This window comes from Syngnathus acus, chromosome 9 (assembly GCF_901709675.1).
Source record: "Syngnathus acus chromosome 9, fSynAcu1.2, whole genome shotgun sequence".
NCBI lineage: Eukaryota > Metazoa > Chordata > Actinopteri > Syngnathiformes > Syngnathidae > Syngnathus > Syngnathus acus.
In genome coordinates, this window is record NC_051094.1 from 10996942 (window position 1) to 11015561 (window position 18620).

At 42.8% G+C, this 18620-nt stretch overlaps 2 protein-coding genes across 2 annotated transcripts; one reads left to right on the forward strand and one right to left on the reverse strand.

Annotated features, from left to right (window-relative positions):
* Window positions 1–1076: 1076 nt before the first annotated feature.
* On the forward strand, window positions 1077–12780 carry si:ch1073-459j12.1 (inactive carboxypeptidase-like protein X2). Its single transcript, XM_037258300.1, has 22 exons — window positions 1077–1526; window positions 3478–3648; window positions 3728–3790; window positions 4056–4568; window positions 5439–5513; window positions 6016–6081; window positions 6321–6404; window positions 8023–8094; window positions 8204–8313; window positions 8513–8652; window positions 8737–8821; window positions 8909–9053; window positions 9125–9213; window positions 9439–9562; window positions 9713–9909; window positions 9981–10157; window positions 10232–10392; window positions 10465–10961; window positions 11060–11199; window positions 11511–11610; window positions 11691–11857; window positions 11933–12780. The coding sequence occupies exons 1-22, from the start codon at window positions 1322–1324 to the stop codon at window positions 12317–12319; spliced, it is 3768 nt and encodes a 1255-aa protein (XP_037114195.1). The 5' UTR covers window positions 1077–1321; the 3' UTR covers window positions 12320–12780.
* A 41-nt stretch (window positions 12781–12821) lies between these two features.
* On the reverse strand, window positions 12822–18398 carry pold2 (polymerase (DNA directed), delta 2, regulatory subunit). Its single transcript, XM_037258301.1, has 11 exons — window positions 18081–18398; window positions 17739–17971; window positions 17320–17441; window positions 16905–17028; window positions 16715–16829; window positions 16260–16458; window positions 15925–16005; window positions 15681–15838; window positions 13607–13734; window positions 13433–13534; window positions 12822–13169 (listed from the first exon to the last, which is right to left on the reverse strand). The coding sequence occupies exons 2-11, from the start codon at window positions 17959–17961 to the stop codon at window positions 13009–13011; spliced, it is 1413 nt and encodes a 470-aa protein (XP_037114196.1). The 5' UTR covers window positions 17962–17971; window positions 18081–18398; the 3' UTR covers window positions 12822–13008.
* Between the last annotated feature and the right edge of the window lie 222 nt (window positions 18399–18620).

Here is an 18620-nt window from a genome sequence, read left to right on the forward strand (position 1 = left end):
CTCTATTTCTACAAAAAGGAAAACATTTTCAAGATAAATAGCACAATATATGTACTACTATCTGCCTCATTCTTCTCGGCCAAAGTCATAACTCCAAAATACCTTATCTTTCATCACAATATCGAATAGTATGAACAGAGTATTTTTGTACATTTGTCTCTGTCCAAGTCCCAATTTTTTAAACAAGCACAGCTGTTTAACACGCAGAGTGACTCAGTCAAGCTGAAATAATTTAGAAGTCATACTTTTTGAATTAACATTCATTGGCAGATGCTTATTTTCTTCCCATTTCCTGCAGCAGGGCACAAGAACATGGTTTTCTTTAAATAGTCTTTTAAACATGACTTTTTTAAAAATCACTCCATATCTGTTGTAGCTCACGGGTCGCACGCATGGGCATTTTTTGCGTCCATCTTCACTTCCTACATATAAGTTCCAATTAATTTTCTTCACTGAGAATTGCCACATACGGTCAAGTCTCATTTGCGGGTGTGACAGACAGAATTTGAGTCGTGAGATGAGATGGAGAATGTAGGCAAAGAAAGCCACACCATTTCAAATGTTCTAATCCTTTTTTGGGCTGCAACACCTCCCAAGTGTGGTAAGAGTCGACATGGCCTCTTGGGTGGGAGAGAGTGACAGAGACCAGACATCCATTTCCAAATGCAGTGAAGAAATAATTCACAACTGTGTCTGTTTTCATTTACTATAAATCCCTGCTCTGATGTTTGGTAATTTATGGTTTTGTGAAAATACACACACAATCCCTGTAGTCCCACTAATACCCCCCCCAAAAAAGGAATTCAGTGACCGGGGAGTCTCATCTGCACTTGCTGATGGCTCTCCAATGGAGTGAAACAAGAGGTTCATCCTGCTTCTTTCTGTGCAAAATGCATCAGTGTGCAGTAAGCTTTTATTTTACCTGGCCTCCCCCAACCACCTTCTGCGTGGGTGAGCCCCGCACCTGTTGCGACTCGTCCAGCAGGTTACGGCGATCTTCCTGCCTCTCGCTGTTTTTTTTCAGCTGACCGGAGCTGCAGGGCAGTTTGCAAACGAAGCTTTTCATTTGACTGAATGTCTGCTTTGCTGTCTATCTCTCGGGTGTCTCTGTTTAAGCCACCTCCTTCCCTCCCCGCTATCCCTACCCCCATCCCACTCCACTTCTGTCAAGCCCAGTCTGAGTCTGGTTGACTCCGGGGCTCCACACAGGAAGGAAGGCTCAAATATAAAACTTGCTGGATAAACTGCTAAAGATAAAGCTGCGGATTAAAGAAGCTCCAAAGAAAATTAAAAGGATTCTCCAATAGGAAGAGCTGCAGGCATGAAAAGCCAGACTGTGCTCCTGTCTGCGGCGCTGCTGGCCCTCTGTTGCCTGCTGACCCCCAGACAAGGGGAGAGCGCTGGGGGGATTGTGTCCCTGATGCACCCTGAAGGAGACAAGCAAGAAGGGGATCTTCTTCAGAATGAGCCTCAAAATAGTGAAGGCCAAGTGGAGAGCATCAGCAGCGAGGCCACAGTAGAGGCAGGTCAGTAACATTTGAAAGTAGATCCAGTGGTACTGCACAAGGGGCAGTAGGGGCAGTGCCCCACCAGATGGCATTCATTTTCATTTAATGTGTATTTTATAATTCCCTCACTTTTATGATCCCTTTGCAAAATTGATGTGTAACATTTGTCTTGCATGTGTCAAACTGACTTTCCTCCAGTTTGCCATTCAAACAATCTAGTGGGCGTGGCTGACATATGTGCGTGGCTGACATCTGCCAATTTTGGCATTGCTTGAAAAGTGCGCAATTGGAACAAGTACCGACTCAAAAGTATGACATGACCAGCAAAAAATACCTGAAGGACTACCCTGAGCAATTATATTGATCTACAATGCTGTGTATAAAGTCTCATGAATTGCACGCTTCATAAAATAGAGTATTTGTTTTCATTAAACTAAAACTTGAACAGATTTTAAGGATAATCAAAATTTCGTCCTAATTATTTATAAAAACTTTATCACTACTGCTTTGACTACTTTGAAGCACAAAGACAAGTAAGAGCAATGCATTCCAATGCTTCTGGTGCTTTTTACTCAGCATGTTTAAACACTCAGGACATATGAGTCGAAGAAGAGAAGAGCCTCACATGTAATACACATCAGGCCCAAGTAGCTGCTTAATGCCTCCCACTAATGGCTGTACCTTTCAGTGGGGAAGATGTCGCAGAGGTGCTGGTGATGTATTTATTGTTAAACTGGTGGGATTTGTGTGACTGAAACTGTGTGGCTCATGGAAAGAAAGTTTTTCCATGGAAGTGTCTGAGAACAGCATGCAGTCTCTGGCCTGAAGGAAATACTGATGAACTTCTGCTGAGCTCTGAATTAGTTTAGCTGTCTAGACTATGGTTTTCCAACCTTGATTGAGACGAGGCACATACATTTCAAAATTCTCACAGCATAATCTCCTCCAAAAAAGTAATTCTGAAATAATAGTGATTTGGTCTTAATTTATTCAGATTCTGCAGTCATTTAATATTAATGTCTTTCACTATATACTGTATATATATATATATATATATACTACCTTTGATCAAATGCCAGATTTTTGAATGAGATTTTTATTATTTCAAAACCTTTTTTCACCATTACTGTGACCTATAACATATGGGTTGCTGTTTTCAAATTTTCCAAACGTTCATAAGAATACACCTCCCACCTTTAAATGTGCCACAGATTACCCCCCCCCCCCCACACACACACACACACACACATTCACACACAGTAGGCTTTTCCTGTCATTATCCTCACCCCATCTACCAGAAGCCTGACAGTTTTCTGCTAACGCTGACTGTTTTTTGAGACTGTTCAAAATTCCCTCCACCTTGTCTAATGCCCGAGCTCCCACTGAAAAAAAGCAGATCCCAAAACACCATGCTTCCACCACCATGGTTCACGATCGGGACGGTATTCTTTTGGTTAGGGGGAGTGTCGTGTGAGGATAATCCTACAAGAACATCTGAAATTGATTTGGGATTATACCGAAAGCACTTTAAACGGTGGCAGGTGGGTGTGCTGAGTCCCTTAACACGAATTTGAATGTTGTTGGTTAATTTTGAATACAAAGTGATCCCATGTATTAACGGGTGTGCATACTTGTGCAAATGATTTGAGTTATACTATATGTTTTTCCCCTCTTGGAGAGAGAAAGGGCACATGTTTTAAAATATTTATGTAATTTATTACAACAAAAATCTGACATCTGAACAAAGATATTTTATATCCACTTGATGTCAAATAAATTAATAAAGGTTGGCAAATACTGCTCTAAAACACCCCCCTCACAGAAATTTTATAAGATGCAGAAAATAAATCACTCAATGCACAAGCTCACAAATAATTTGCTAAAGAGGGAATTTAAAGGTTTACATTTATTGTTGGGCATTACCAGATTATTTTTAAATCCCTACATTTTCATACATTCATATGTTCAGGTAATTTTGGCAGAGTGAGAAGAGCACCGCAGGAGGGCAAAAAGAAGAAAAAGGACAAGAAAAAGAACAAAGAGCCAAAAGATCCCAATGCCACCAAGAAACCCAAAGAGAAGAAAGGGAGGAAGAAGGACAGACAAACAACAACAACAACACTTCCACCCACCACAACAGGTCAAGCTCGGAGCCAAGTTTGGACTGAGACGTATGTAAATGGGAAGTTGTTGACTTTGTGTCTATGTGCCACCTTCAGCTATCCCAACCGAACCACCCACAGAACCCGAGCCTTACACTGACTACGCCTACCCTGACATTGGTAAGTTGCTCATTTCATCATCAGCAATGACATCCCTCAACACTTATTTTCAAACTTTCAAATAAGGGTGGCATCGGCACCGATATGGGTACTCACCCATCCCTAAATTCGACTAAAGTCTAACTTTTTATTTACTACATATTCCAAACAAATTAGAAGTTTAACCATTCAAATTAATGTAATCTATCAGCATGTTATTCAAAAGTAGCATAAAATAAAGGGATCTGTAAAATAATTGGGTCCCTTTGTGTTTTGTTCCTGTCAGACAATGACTACTGGAAGCCAGAAGATGACTACTGGGAGGCTGATCCCACTCCATCCAGGCCAGCCTCGGAGGTCACCGATTTTCCATACGATTACTGGAAACCAGAAGAGGAAGATCCAGCGGCTCCAGTGACAGAGGATGATTTTGAATGGGAACCAGTGAAGAAAGACCCGCCTCCCCCAGTGACAGACACCGACAAAGAATACTGGAAACCTGAAGAAAAAGTCCCCTCCCCACCAGAGACGGACCCAGAAGAAGAATATTGGAAACCAGAAGAGAAAGACCCCTCTCCACCAGTGACGGACCCTGAAGAAGAATACTGGAAACCAGAAGAGAAAGAACCTCCAGTAACAGGCACAGATGAAGACTACTGGAAACCAGACGAAAACGATCCATCTCCGACTGAGACCGATGACTATGAAGTCTACTGGAAAGAGGTGGACCCAACACCCGCCGGCCCAAAGGTGGATGAGAAGACTAGGACAGATGACATTGATTACTGGGATTCCACATGTATGTCTGCTTCTTACTTTCTTCTTTATTCGTCACTTCCAAGGAATGTAGTGTGTGTGGACGGAGAGTAAACAAAATGGTGGAAGAAAAAAAAACTTCAAATTCAGGCCAATGCTTTGGGCATGTTCGGGTATAACGGATATAAGGGGCATGTCAGTTTATTTAAGACCATCTTAAACAACGCCATAACAGGAAATAGATGGAGATTTTGCCTGACTGGTTTCCACACGTGAAAACTGACTGGCTATTTGCAGAGAAACAGAAGCATCTTGTACATGCAAGTCTATTCTGACGATGCACACAGTGACAAGGAGATGAATGTGAAAGGTTACACCTGGTCAAACTCATGACATTCATCATCCTTGACAGTGAGCCCCAAAAGAAGAGAACTTTGATGAAGCAAGTCTTTTAAGTGGGGCTGAGGTAAAACAGTTGTCTCGGTTAAAGTTAAACCTGTTTTGGCTCAGTCTCTTGTAGTCTCGAGTGTGACGACAATGATCGAAAGAGTGTCTATGAGGGAGGTTATGTGTGATGCATGTGTGCCCCTTATAAAGACGTTCACAAGTTCACAAGGTCAGTTCTATTTATATAACTGTCATGCTTATAACTGCAATAAATAATTTAAGAGTAAGTTAAAACTTCAGCAGGACTTTCTCCATATATAAAACTGAGCTCTTACTATAACCAAGTGCACTTTATAGGATGGTAACTCAAATATGCTAAAGTATTTGGGGAAAAAAATAGTAGTAAGGCTATTAAATGCCTCACGGATTTAATAGCGTAAGTAAAGTAAACTTGGAGGAATCAAGGACTTTGTTATTGGGCTTTTTTTAGTTGATGGATTTCTGATTTCATCTTTTCTTGCTGCAGTCGCGGTGCCAGAAAAAGCTCCACTCCCAGATGGCGAAGAAGTCAGCCCCGAGATCAAAGTCGAAACTCTACCAGGTAGCTGCTGACACTCAAACATTCCAAAGAGGTGAAACGACCACTTGTCGATCAGCATGTGATGAACACAAGGAGTCGAGGCCCTCGACTCTAGACTGGCCGTGGAGAAAGATTCGATATTGACTCTGTCTGAGTTAGTTGTAGGGTTGAAAGCTTTGAGTAATAATGACTAATTCAACACATGAGAATAACATTAAAGTGAGCCTGTCCTACTTTTCAGACAGGAGGGGGTGGTTCGTGGTTGCATGCCTCCCAGACCAAATTTTCCATAGTGGTGTTTTTTTTTTTTTTTCTTCAAGCCTGAGGTCTGATCAAAACTTTGTTATCATTCCTATAAATTTAAACGGAAGATTGAACTATTAAACGAGACAGTGTTTATATTCATCCAAATTGAGAACAGTTGTTGTGGTTGACGGGTTGAGACTTTCTATATATAAATCACAGAAATGGAGTCATCCCAAGAAATGTGAAACAACTTCATGTTTGTTTATCTTTTCTGTAGAAGAGACGACAAATACTCCACCCTTTGAGGAGAATTGGTACGATGAATACGACGAATACGGAATGAGTACGTGCCCTCCACCGCCACCCACCCACCCACACACACACACACACACACACACACACACACACACTGACTTTCCATGACCAAATGTTTCATACGAAGCACTGTCTGGACAGTGACTTTCCAAATAACTCTTGGCTTAAACATAAGCTTTTTCTCCAATTGGTGATTCCTAATGGCATACACAGAGATGCAATGGTTCAATAAAGCTCAATTATCCTCCATTTTCTAATTTTTTGCAGGGAAAAAGGAAGGTGAAACTGATGACAAATGGATGGAGAAGGAAAGAGAGCGAGCACAAAAAGAAAGGGAGAGAGAAGAGAGAGGTAGGACTCCAAACTTCTTTTTGTTATTTATTTAACAGCATCATGCCAGACGATTTGACAGATGATACTGCGCTTGCCAGAGTGAACATGGCCTGTGACCCAAGTGCAAAAGTAATAGCAGATAACAGCATGGTCCCTCCCACTAGATCACGTTCCCCTCATAAGCGAATACAGATGTGATTTGCCACTATGTAAATGGACTTTTTTGCATTTAACCAAAAAGGTTTTCTCCCATAATTTGTTACATGACTTCAGTGGTTCGAGCTTGGTAGCGATGGCATTGCTAAAATAGTGTTCATTTGGTGATAAAGGCATCAAAATCGGTAAAGTCGCTGGTTAGCATATTTGAAATGACTCCAGAGTGGGGGTCACTGCAAGTTTAGATTGGTAATTGGTAATAATTTATACGAGGCATTTTATGATGTAGCAGAATGGAACACTGACCTTGAACCTTGAGCAATACGGTCAGCTCTCACATCCAGAATTGGATACTGTGTCTGAAATTGTCAAACATGAAACGTTACAAGCAAACAGGGCATCAAGTATCTATATTTCAGGGGGGGTCACGAAGCAAACGTTTTTTTTTCTTTTTTCTACAAATCTCCAAAAATCTTAAGAAAAATGCTGATAAAGATTCATTGCATGTTCCCTACATAAAACAGGTGCAAATGTGGTAAGAAAAATCCCAGAATAATAAAAAAAAAGCCCAAAAGTCTATTTGGTCTGGTACTTGGGGAACATATTTCAGGGGGGGAAGTGCCCCTGCACCCCCCTCTAGTCCTGCCAGAGCATTCAGCTACTTTTTAGAAAACAACTAGTTGAGCAATGTGGGCTGAACAGTTAAATGTGTCATCAAAATTGTCATTTAAAAAAAAAAAAAAGAAATTGCTCATACGGACACTGAGTTATCTGATTAAACTGGCCAGTTCTTCTGGAATGTTGTCACGGATCGGAATGGAGCAGCTTGGACCAGGGTTTATTGAGGGAAAGGGTAGTTGGAAGGGAGGATGAGGGGACAAACCAACAGAACCGGCAAACTAACATCACTTCCTAACAAAACCATCAACATGACTGACCGACAGACTGGGTAACAGAAACGGAACTGACCGACAAAGACGTGAGACAAAAAGACATCAACGATCCGACGGGAGTGAGGGGCAGACAGGACTTAAATACAAGACAGGTTAACAAGAGGCAGGTGACTGATTACATTGACTGAAGTAACACAGGAGGGGAGGGGCGACGTGAACAGAAACCATGGTAACAAAGAACATACTAAAGCAACCGGGGATGAGTCGTGACAGAATGTGTTTCTTTAAAAATAATAAAAAAATAAAATAAAAAGGAAAGACTGTTAATTGGCAAGTTAAAATCAGCGCGACCTACCAAAATAGAGGGATCTGAAAAATCCCAGTTTAAAATGCAATTCTAATTTTGGATTTAGTTTGTCTAGAGCAAAACAACTGCTCTTTTCTCCTCATGAAGACTTTTGGCTCAAGTAATTTCCAAAAACAGTGATGATTCCCCTGATGACTTGTTGGTCGGAGTAGAAAGGGGAGGTTTGGGACCAATTCTGTGGAATTTGTTTTTTTGAGACTGTTTTTCTGACCTCTGCAAGAGAGAGCGCAGAAACTGAAGGAGGCCGAGGAGCGAGCCAGGAACAGACCACGTGTCTTCAAAGAACCAAAGAGTAAGTCAAATGCTGTCCACAGTCTGCAAAACATCGTGTGAGCTTTCTTTTTTTTCCCCCACATACTGTTATGACTATTCATTCTATGCTGTGTGCGCGCCTATGACAGAATGTCCTCCCCTGGGGATGGAGTCCCATCGGATTGAGCCAGACCAGCTTTCCGCCTCCTCGACGTCTCAGTATGATTTTGCACCGCAGAGGGCACGCCTCAACATGCAGGTACACATCAGTCAGCGTGTGCACACAGCACAGGCATCAGTTACCTCCACTCAGGTCTGGAAACACACTTTAGACATCAGACTCATGCTGCAAAAGAATTAAGTGCAGATAGTGCAATATAAAAAAAAAAAAGGACTTGTTCAATGAATAACTCAACAAAGACTTTGCAGCAACCTTGTCCTTGTCTCACCGGCTCCAGGGCTCACATGATGAAGATAACCCTCGAGGCGGAGCATGGTGCGCAAACTCAGAGGAGAAAGTCCACTGGTTCGAGGTTGACGCTCGGATTGATACAGAGTTCACAGGAGTCATAACTCAGGGTCGAGACTCGCAGAATGAGTGAGACACAAAAACGTGAAAACACTTGCCACTGTCTCCCCACGAGCCTCCTTCACTTCATGGATATCCCTTATGCCATTGCAGGAGTGACTTTGTGACATCATACTTCCTGGCTTTCAGCAATGACAGCAGAGAGTGGACACCCATCCATGATGGATATGCTGACTGGGTGAGCTCACCTGAAAACGTTCCCAAATCCTCCCATTTTATGTATTATTCCACTTCTTTAATCTCATTGTCCTTTTTCTCACTCCAGCTCTTTTTTGGAAATAGTGATAAAGACACTCCAGTCTTAAACCAGCTGGCGGAGCCTGTAGTGGCCCGCTACATTCGAATCATCCCTCAAAGCTGGAATGGCACACTGTGTATGAGACTGGAGATTCTGGGCTGCCCAATGCCTGGTGGGCATAACACACACTCATGCACATATGTACATACATTGTATTCATTTCATTCTCTCCTGCTCACTCAGACCCAGATATTGCCCGGTACAGGCAAAATGAAGTGACTCCAGTAGATTATCTGAAGTTTAAGCATCACAGCTACTCAGAAATGGTTTCAGTGAGTATCTTGTTAAATCAAAGCATCTTTTTCACAATTTAAAACGAGTGATTTAATGATAAGTGTGACATTAAAATCACCTAATCCTAACCAGGGTGCAGGCCACCTTTGGCCCAAAGTCCGCTGGCCCCTGAACAGGACAAACTGCGTGGAGATTCTATGGCTGGTTTAATGAGTTGTGTGTTGAGAAAAAAACAGTAGTGTGCCTTTCGATCTGTTTTTCAGCTTATGAAGTCAGTGAATGATGAGTGCCCCCAAGTTACCAACATCTACAGCCTGGGCCGTAGCTCCAAGGGACTGGACATCATGGCCATGGTGATCTCAGGCAATCCAACGGAGCATGAAATAGGTAAACATGGCTTGGAGAAAACAGTCTGATGTTAAAAGTTCAAATTGAGGTTTCCAGTAGTTTAAATGGAATTGATTTGGGGTTTAACACCGGATTGTGTCATTGCTTTATCATTGGTGGACAACTTTAAATCTCTGGCATTCTGTGCAGGTGAGCCGGAGATACGCTACACAGCAGGTCTCCATGGTAACGAGGCGGTGGGCCGGGAAATGATCCTGCTTCTCATGCAATACTTGTGCAAGGAATACAGAGACCGAAACCCCCGAGCTCAACGGCTGGTGGACGGAATACGCATTCACTTGGTGCCCTCACTCAACCCTGACGGACATGAAGAAGCTTTTCAAGCAGTGAGTTAAAAAAAATGACTCGAGGAGATGCCTGGGAATGGTGAATGATGGGAATTTTCTCCTTGCCGCAGGGCTCAGAGCTGAGTGGATGGACCACCGGCCACTTTACCAATGATGGCTTTGACATTTTCCAGAACTTTCCAGATCTAAACAGCATCCTGTGGGATGCAGAAGAAAGAGGCATGGTGCCCAAACTATTTCCCAACCACCACGTTGCCATACCCGACAACTTTCTACAAAACAGCTCGGTAAGTGATCCAATAGGGCTTTCTCTGGTGGACTAAACACTATCAGAAGTACTGACCTACATTTATGATCCCAGGTTGCTGTCGAAACCAGGGCCATCATGTCTTGGATGGAGAGCCACCCATTTGTGTTGGGGGCAAACTTTCAGGGTGGTGAGTCATTTGTGGCCTACCCATACGACAGCTTACGTACCAAAAAGCCTGCTGAGGATGTGCCCCACAGCCGCAAGAAGAGACAGTACGACCTTACGACTCATGGTTGGGCATCATTTTTGTAAACATCCTCTTCATTCAATTTTTTTTCACACAGGTATGAAGAAGAGAGCTTTGATGTGACCGAGTGGGGACATGGATACCGGGAGGAGCCAGATCAAGACCGGGGAAACGGAGGCTATCCAGATCACGAGTGGAGAGGGCATGGCTATGACCAAGGTCATGGCTACGACCAGGGACATGGTTATGACCACGGGTACAGTCAAGGCTATGACCACAACCAAGGTTATGATCAAGGCCAAGGATATGACCATGGCCAAGGCTATGACCATGGCTACGATCCCAGCTACCACCATGGTTACGACCACAGGGAGGAGGAGGATGACAGGGAGAGAAGTGGCGGCTACCATTATGCAGAGTCCGAGGAAGATCTGCGAGAGATCGCGGATGAATCCCTCTTTAGGTGGTTAGCCGTGTCCTACGCATCCACACATCTGACTATGACACAGAATTATCATGGGTCCTGCCACGGGGACGTCACCGCAGGGGTGCACGGGATCATCAATCGAGCCAAATGGAAGCCGATCACAGGAAGTAAGTAGAGACCAGCAGCTTCGATGGCTGCTGTTTCCACCTTATTGTGCAAGCACACAAGATCTAAGTTCTAATAATGTCTCTTTCTCCCTCCTCAGGCATGAATGACTTTAGCTATCTGCACACCAACTGCTTGGAGCTGTCCATTTTCCTGGGCTGTGATAAGTTCCCTCATGAGAGCGAGCTGCAGCGAGAGTGGGAGAAGAACCGAGAGGCCATGCTCATCTTCATGGAGCAGGTTGGACCTATACTCTGTCAACAAAACATTTGGAAGAAATGAATTTCTCAAGTAAACTGTGGTCAGGGCCAGTGAGTTATTCTCTTTTGTTAAAAGCACAGCTCTACATCTAAAAGATTTTAATTTTGTAAGATTTTTCTTGGCTACAATGCTTCTATTAGATGTATGTGGATTAGATGTTTTTTCCCCCCCGAATCACAGTTCACCAACTATGTGTTGCAAAGGCCTTACTTAAAGTAGTATATTGTCTTGTCAATCTCGTATATTGTCATGTCTTTATGTGAGGCTAACTGAACTGTTTTTGTCCATAGGTTCATCGTGGCATTCGAGGTATAGTGAAGGATGAGCAGGGCAACCCACTTGCAAACGCCACCGTGTCTGTAGAGGGGATCAACCACGACATCACCACAAGTCAGATCACATTCACAAATCACACATGAGGGCCACATTTGTGGTTGAAGCCAACATTTTTTCCCATTGTCCCACTGTAGCTTCAACCGGAGATTACTGGCGGCTGCTAAATCCTGGCGAGTACCGTGTAACGGCCAAAGCTGAGGGCTTCTCCTCCTTGACCAAACTTTGTGTGGTGGGATACCAGTCAGGAGCGACCACATGCAGCTTCAACTTGGTCAAGTCCAACTGGGACCGAATCAAACAGGCAAGTCAGCATGCGACAACAGTGTGGTACTTTGGCATCAAATGGAGATAATGTATTTTTTCCATTTGCCCACAGATTTTGGCTCTCCATGGCAACAAGCCAATCCGCCTGGTCAGCCATGGCAACACTATCGTCCAGCCCCCTGTTATCAACAGCAATGGCCGTGTGGTTGATGGCAATGTTGGGGTCTTGCAAAATTCCCGACTCAGCAAGGAACAGTTGAGGAGAGTCAGAATGGCTCGTATTAGACGCCTCCGGCAGCAGAGGTTAATGTGGTTGCAATCGACGACGACGACGACAACCACTACCCTGCCACCAACAACTACCACAATTCCCACAACGCTTGGGACCACCACACCCTGGTACGACTCATGGTTAATAGAGGAGGGACAATCATCGACACCCGGTGCCTTCACTGACTCCCTGGACTACAATTATGAGTACAAAATTGATGCTTATTAAAGCAAATTCACTGCTTTCACACCTGAGTTACATCAATCCAGAAATCCTCCGCTCAACCAAGCTTTACAGTTCAGTTTACGATGGTTGAATGTTAGTGAACTATATGCTGGAAATATGTCTGTCACATTAATAGCTTGACATCACAGCAACACGGTGATGAGTTCAATAGTGTGCCATGCATCTTTAATCATAGATGAGGAAAAATGGTTCTAAAAATTCACATGCAAAAATGCCGATTAAATATACAGTATGTAGTTCATCACAAACACAATATTGCAGAACACCAATTGGTATTGTATGAATGTGTTTTTGTATTTTTACAAAGGAAATGAAACTGAACAGAACTGACAAACTGTACTGCTTGGTGGAAACAAACCTTTGAGTAATCAACGTTCACGTCTGCATTTTAAAATCTTCAATAACTGTATAACACTTGAAAATATGATTCTTCATTGACAAATAATGATCTTCTCTGTTTATGATGCATCTTTCTGACACAATATTCAGTCTGTTATTCTTTTTTTTATTGCAGTTGCACATTAAAAACAACTTTTTTTAAACTCAAGATGTAATTATTTACAGAATCATCCTCTGTGAAAAAAACACTTTACAATAGATGAATGCAGTTCAACTCAGGCAAACCTCACAATACTGTCCCACTGAATACGTGTGAGCTGACTTCACTACCCTCAGTGGCTGATGTTCAACTCACTGTCGTCGTCGTCACCCGCAGAAAAGGCCGAGAAGCTGATTGGCTCGCATTCAAGAGTACGCAAGTTGACAAGACATGCTGTTTGGGTGCTGTGGAATGTTGGCACAGTCACCAAAAGGATTTCCTGGCCATCAGCACCTGGTGAAGTGAAAGCATTAGTGATTCACTCACTGAATTTCTAAAGCAATGCAAAGAAGAAGGGGAAAAATACTTATTGTAGCGCTACGTTTGTTGTGTGACTAATGGTAACTTACTTTTCTTGAAAACAAATTACCATTAAAATGAATGAAAATGTCATTTATTTGTTCCAGCCCTACAAAGGTCAAAGTAATCAATATAATACATTAAATAATTTTAATACATTAGGTAGGTAAATTCACCCTAATTGCACACACACAAACCTGTTAGGCGCTTTGACCCAAACGTTGGAGCGTTCCCGCTGAAGTAAACATGTGGGCACTCTTCCAAGATGAACGGATCTTTCATGTAAAACGGGTAACAACCTAACAGACAATCCACAGATTTTGCATCAATCAGTCGAGATTATTCGACAAAGTGCAAAGAGCCTGTCGTACCAAGGGTATCAGGAGCTGTAGGAGCAAGGTGTCGCAATCGGAGTGTTTCTTCCAGAATCTCCAGATGACTGTTCATGCTGCTGTAGCGCTCAATGTCACTGATATTCTGACCTGAGGTGCCCAGGAACCTGAATGGAAGAAAAAGGTAGCTTTCAGAAAATTCATAGGGACTTCTTGCAGCACACAGCCTTACTAAATGTGCTTGATAAAGCAACGCCCAAACCTTTTCAAAGATGCTTTTCATTGGCAGAGGGCAGAGTATGCCAGCTAATACAACTCAGACTTTTGGAAAGAGTGAAGAATGATAGGCCTCCATTCTAGAGGTCAACACATTTTTAGTAAATTTTTTAATCAGAACTAGATTTATTTTTTGCACCTATATCTTCCTTCATTACTAAGCTACCACATGAGTTTTTTTTTTTTTATAATAATAATAACAATATAACATCATAGCATACATTCTAGGATTGTACAAGTGAGATACACCATCAATCAACTTCTCTAACTTCTCTAAATTCAAGTGGGTTTTTTTCTGGATTTGGGTATGAAATGTCAAGTCAAGAGTAGGGGGCAGTGATGCATAACATGACAGCCTCCTTGAATGGCTGAAAACAGATGGATTAGGCTTCATTATCAGCATTTTTAGGAAGAGATATGACTAGTCCAGGGAAGGACGTAGACTGAGTGTTCTTGGATTTGGAGGACAAACATACAGATGCTTCAAGGATCCTTATCAGAAAAACGTGGTCGGCCAGTTCCGATTCCCCTGACCCCGAAACCGCTGCGTGCATAACAACTCCTTGATTAAAAGTCTAGTCAAAGTCGTATGCAACTTACATCTATCAGGCTGCGGAAGTAAGTAGACTGAGCTGGGCATGACGAAGACAGACATGGGCAAGCTGGTTAACTTTCTCAGCCATGACGCAAGAGTTCATCGTGAGTTCAAGGCAAGAGGAATCCATACAACTTGCCAAGATCAGCAGAGTTTTAATGGCACTCGAATAAGATCATGATACGCGTTTCAAGTTGCAAATTCAAGTACATACTACATCTAGTTGGTAGGTTCCATTATTTGAGTTGAAATGTTTTATCTATTTATACATTACAGTGATCCCTCGTTTTTCACAGGAGATGCGTTCCAGAACCACCAGCGATAAACGAAATTCCGCAAAGTAGAAACGGTATATACATTATTTGGAAATTTAAACACCACTGTGTTGAAATTTCCAACACGTACTGTTTCTTGTTGGCCGCTAGAGGGCATGGGTGTATTGTAAGTTAATGAAAAGTATGGTTTACCTTGCAAAGCAATGCAAAGTGTCCATCTTCAGAAATGCCGCACTACACTAACCAAGGGGACATCATGCATAGCGAAACCAATGTGAGTCATAGTTGTGCATGATCTCTTGTTGCACTGTGCGCGCCTTTTTGAACCTTCCTCAATTCTTATACGCAACATAAACCTTTCCCAATCCCACACTGTTCGGTGCATGTATTGTACCTTTACAGTAAATAAGACAACAACACGTGATATTGTCACATGTCCCGACTCCTATTGCACCGGTTGGTGCTTCTTCCCTCACGTGTGGCCGGATGCCACCTCCTGCGCTTGAACTCAGTCACGTCTGCAGTGACGCACTTTGCTCAGGGGCACGCCCCGCGCTACCAGCGCTTATGTCTCGACTCCTGGGCAGTGCTTTTTTCCGAACAGTCCGTGTTGCGCGTGGTTGTCCTGCCTCGCTCGTGACAGGCTGGCTGCCGCGCTTCCCACACTTGTCCCCAGTGACGCACATTGCTCAGAGACACGCCCTGCGTGATCAGCGTGTATTTAAAGGCCGTTCTCCCGTCACTTATAAACCCGCGAAGTAGCACATTTGCGAAAGGTGAAGCGTGAAGTGGCGAGGCACACCGTATACCTTTTTTTGTTCACATTCATCGGTATATAGCTGGGCTTTCTTGCAATATAGCTTTCTGAAAATGATATTTTTTGTACTTTTCATAGAGCTATTAGAAGATGAATCATTCTGTCAACCAAAATTGAAAGTCTGTGTATATGCATGCTGTTGTTCCTCACCTCACTCCATCCACAGTGGCCTGGTATGGGTTGGATGCCAACTGCAGTGTGGGGTAGACAGAGGACAAGGGGAACATACAGCGGTGCAGAGGCTGCTGAGGCAGTGTGTAGTTGGTGGGGTCATACTGGCCGGGCATCACATCCACTGGAACAGAAGCCTTGAAGGGGAGGAGAGTAAAAAGTGTTTCAGTAGTCAACAAGCTCTAAGTAAAAGAGGGCACTAGGGGGCTGTAGGGAATCTCACCACCAACTGCAGAAGCAGCTCATCCAACAAGCGAATGGCCTCCACGCTGCCAGCTTGAGTCTTTTTGGTCAGGTACTTTGCCTAAACACACAAACAGGAAGTTATATTTAAAACAGCAACTGCTTGGCTTAAACCGTTATGTATTAAGACTGATAGAGGAAAACATTATAACTGTCTCGTGACACAGAGAGCAAACCGAGCCTTTTATCACTTAACACTTAGAAAACAGTGTAAAATAAATATATATATCGCCACTTACAGAACAAAGATGTTAGTGTATGGCTTTGCCACATGCGGGCTACGTGGTGTGCAGCTGCGACTCATGCATGACTCACCTTGGTTGCGGCATCCTTGTCCTGTGTGCTTTGACTGAGGAGGTTTCCCGCCATCAAGACCCTCGATATTGTCGCCGCTCCGCTCTGCTCCCCCTGGTCACCGAGCTGACCTGTTACCATGTCAACCAGTAGTTGTAGGCCCAGCATGCTGTCTGCATGACTACTACCGAGACCCAGCCCTGAGACGAGCAGCAAAAATCTGGAAAGAAAAACAAACACATCAATGGACAGACCAAAGCAGTATCATCCAAGGCAAGCCAAACAACGTCAGTGTTGTTGCAATGCGAGTCAACGTTTGGAGTCAAAGCTAAACTAGTTGCATGCTGCAGACAACAAACAAAAAGTAGATGCAGAACTCCGCACACTGATCAACACGGCTGAATTGCTGAGTAGCATTTCACATTTATCTTTGCACAGAAAGCTTAAAACTGGATTTGAGTATTTTTTGTGTTTACCTATCAGCATTAAGCGCAGGTCTCACAGTCTGTGCAGGGAGATCAGCTGTGCAGAAGTCCTCCACTGTGAACTTCCCGTCATTCCTCTCAGCTCCATAGACAGCGATAACACTGCCTGCAGAAAACAGCAATCGATGAGGTACTTGATTCGTTTGTATGACATCGAGCAAAGTGAAACAAAATCCCTCACCTGTGACACACCTATCTCTGTCAATTTTGCCCTCCAGTTTGATCCTCTGCAGCTCATCTTCCAGAATCAGCTCATCATTGTCACTGATGTATTTGACTCGTGGAGGCTGGGGCAACAGGTTGTGCTGGAGACAACAAGATAGAGAAAAATGAGTCATGACAAACAACAATGACTTGAAGCTCTTTAGATCTGCATCTGGTTTATACATTTTATCCAGAGAGTATTCATTTGTTTTTTACATTAAAATAAACCTCAAATGAACTTTTTCGGCTGTTATTGTTGGTGTGCTGAGTCCATAATTATCAGGGAAAAATAATTCAATCAATTTTGAAATAAGTGCATAACATAAAATGTGAGGTGCTAGGAATACTACCCAGATGTAGCTAGTGGTGATTTGATGTACGGTACTGCTAACCTCCTCACTTATCTCTTTTAGGATGGATGGCTGCAAGTCCATACGCTTGAACAAAGTTCCCACAATGCAACACTGTTCACCTGTCTGAAGATCACAGAGTTTCCGGGAAAGCACATTTGATCCTACCAACAAAAAAAGAAAAAAAAGGACACTTATTATACTAATCACACTGCATGCTTCATAGATGTGATTATCCACTAGTGTGCTCTGAGATATTGTGCAAGTAATGTATCTTGGTTCATCAATCATTTAAATACTCTTCTGCTTCATGACAAATGGTACTTAATTAACTGTGCAACCAGTTTTTGTAATATTTTTGTTTGGTATGTCGTAAGATTATGTTCTAATGTAAAATATCTAAATTGGCTGAATATATATTGAGAAACATTGCAGTGTGCATTCAGTCATGTAACACATACCCCACTTTTGTTGAGCTTTTGCCGTGAGTAAAGGTCTCATCTGCAAGAGTCGCGCTGAATAAATATGAGCATACTGACGACTGAAACTCCGTTCTCCGACTCCGAAGCGCTCCGAGTTTGGACTGTAGGCCGTGGAAGCTCTCTCAAACACGGGCGCCAGGTCTTCGGCAGGATGGCACAGAAGAGAGGAGCCGTCTTTCCGCGCGCTCAGGTCGGAGAACATGATGGTTGTCCTAATGAAGTTAAATCGGTGTTAGCAAAGCAATGAGGTTTGCAAACGAAACAATAACAGAACGCTTTCGAATGTGACTATTTTCAAGAATGTAACTTGGCATCTCTTACCTTCGTCGTCTTGTAATATTAGACTTAAAAACCAAATCGCGTTAAATTCAATGGAGACGTTTGTTATTGCTGCGCAAGTTTGAGAACTACCCGCGAAATGCCCGCTCCACTAGAGATGTTTTGTAACTATGGAGATTAATGTCACGTAACCGCCGATGGCTAACTAATCACATTGGCCTTGTACAACACAATTTTTTCTGGTATTACCTGAAAAATGTAGCGCTTAAAGTTAGGATGCAGTGTATTTCTATACCAAAACAAATGTCATTATGCATAATTATTACATCAGTGAATTGTGTTTTTGGAAGGAGTTGTAGACTTAGTAGAGAGTCTTTCCTTAGGAACATTTCTGTTTGACGTCTTTCCGGTCTCTTGTATATTCTCGCGAGACGCGTTAATGAGCAAGAAAAAAATAAACTCCTATTAGAACGTCGGCATTTGCTAAAAATTAAACTAACGCTTTGATAGTGTGATAGAAGCAGAGTGTGAACGTAAAATAATTATTATCAAACAAAATGGTTTTAAAGTGTGTCAGTGTGT

Bases quoted from the DNA above. Each gene is read 5' to 3' on its own strand.
- pold2 (XM_037258301.1), bottom strand. From the start codon at position 17,961: ATGTTCTCCGACCTGAGCGCGCGGAAAGACGGCTCCTCTCTTCTGTGC. The intron at 16,459-16,714 runs GTAAACACAAAA...TTTTCTTTCCAG, and splicing joins CCTGCGCTTAATGCTGATAG to ATTTTTGCTGCTCGTCTCAG. The intron at 13,170-13,432 runs GTTTGTGTGTGT...TCACTTCACCAG, and splicing joins TGGGTCAAAGCGCCTAACAG to GTGCTGATGGCCAGGAAATC.
- si:ch1073-459j12.1 (XM_037258300.1), top strand. From the start codon at position 1,322: ATGAAAAGCCAGACTGTGCTCCTGTCTGCGGCGCTGCTGGCCCTCTGT. The intron at 6,405-8,022 runs GTAGGACTCCAA...GACCTCTGCAAG, and splicing joins AAGGGAGAGAGAAGAGAGAG to AGAGAGCGCAGAAACTGAAG. The intron at 9,563-9,712 runs GTAAACATGGCT...CATTCTGTGCAG, and splicing joins TCCAACGGAGCATGAAATAG to GTGAGCCGGAGATACGCTAC.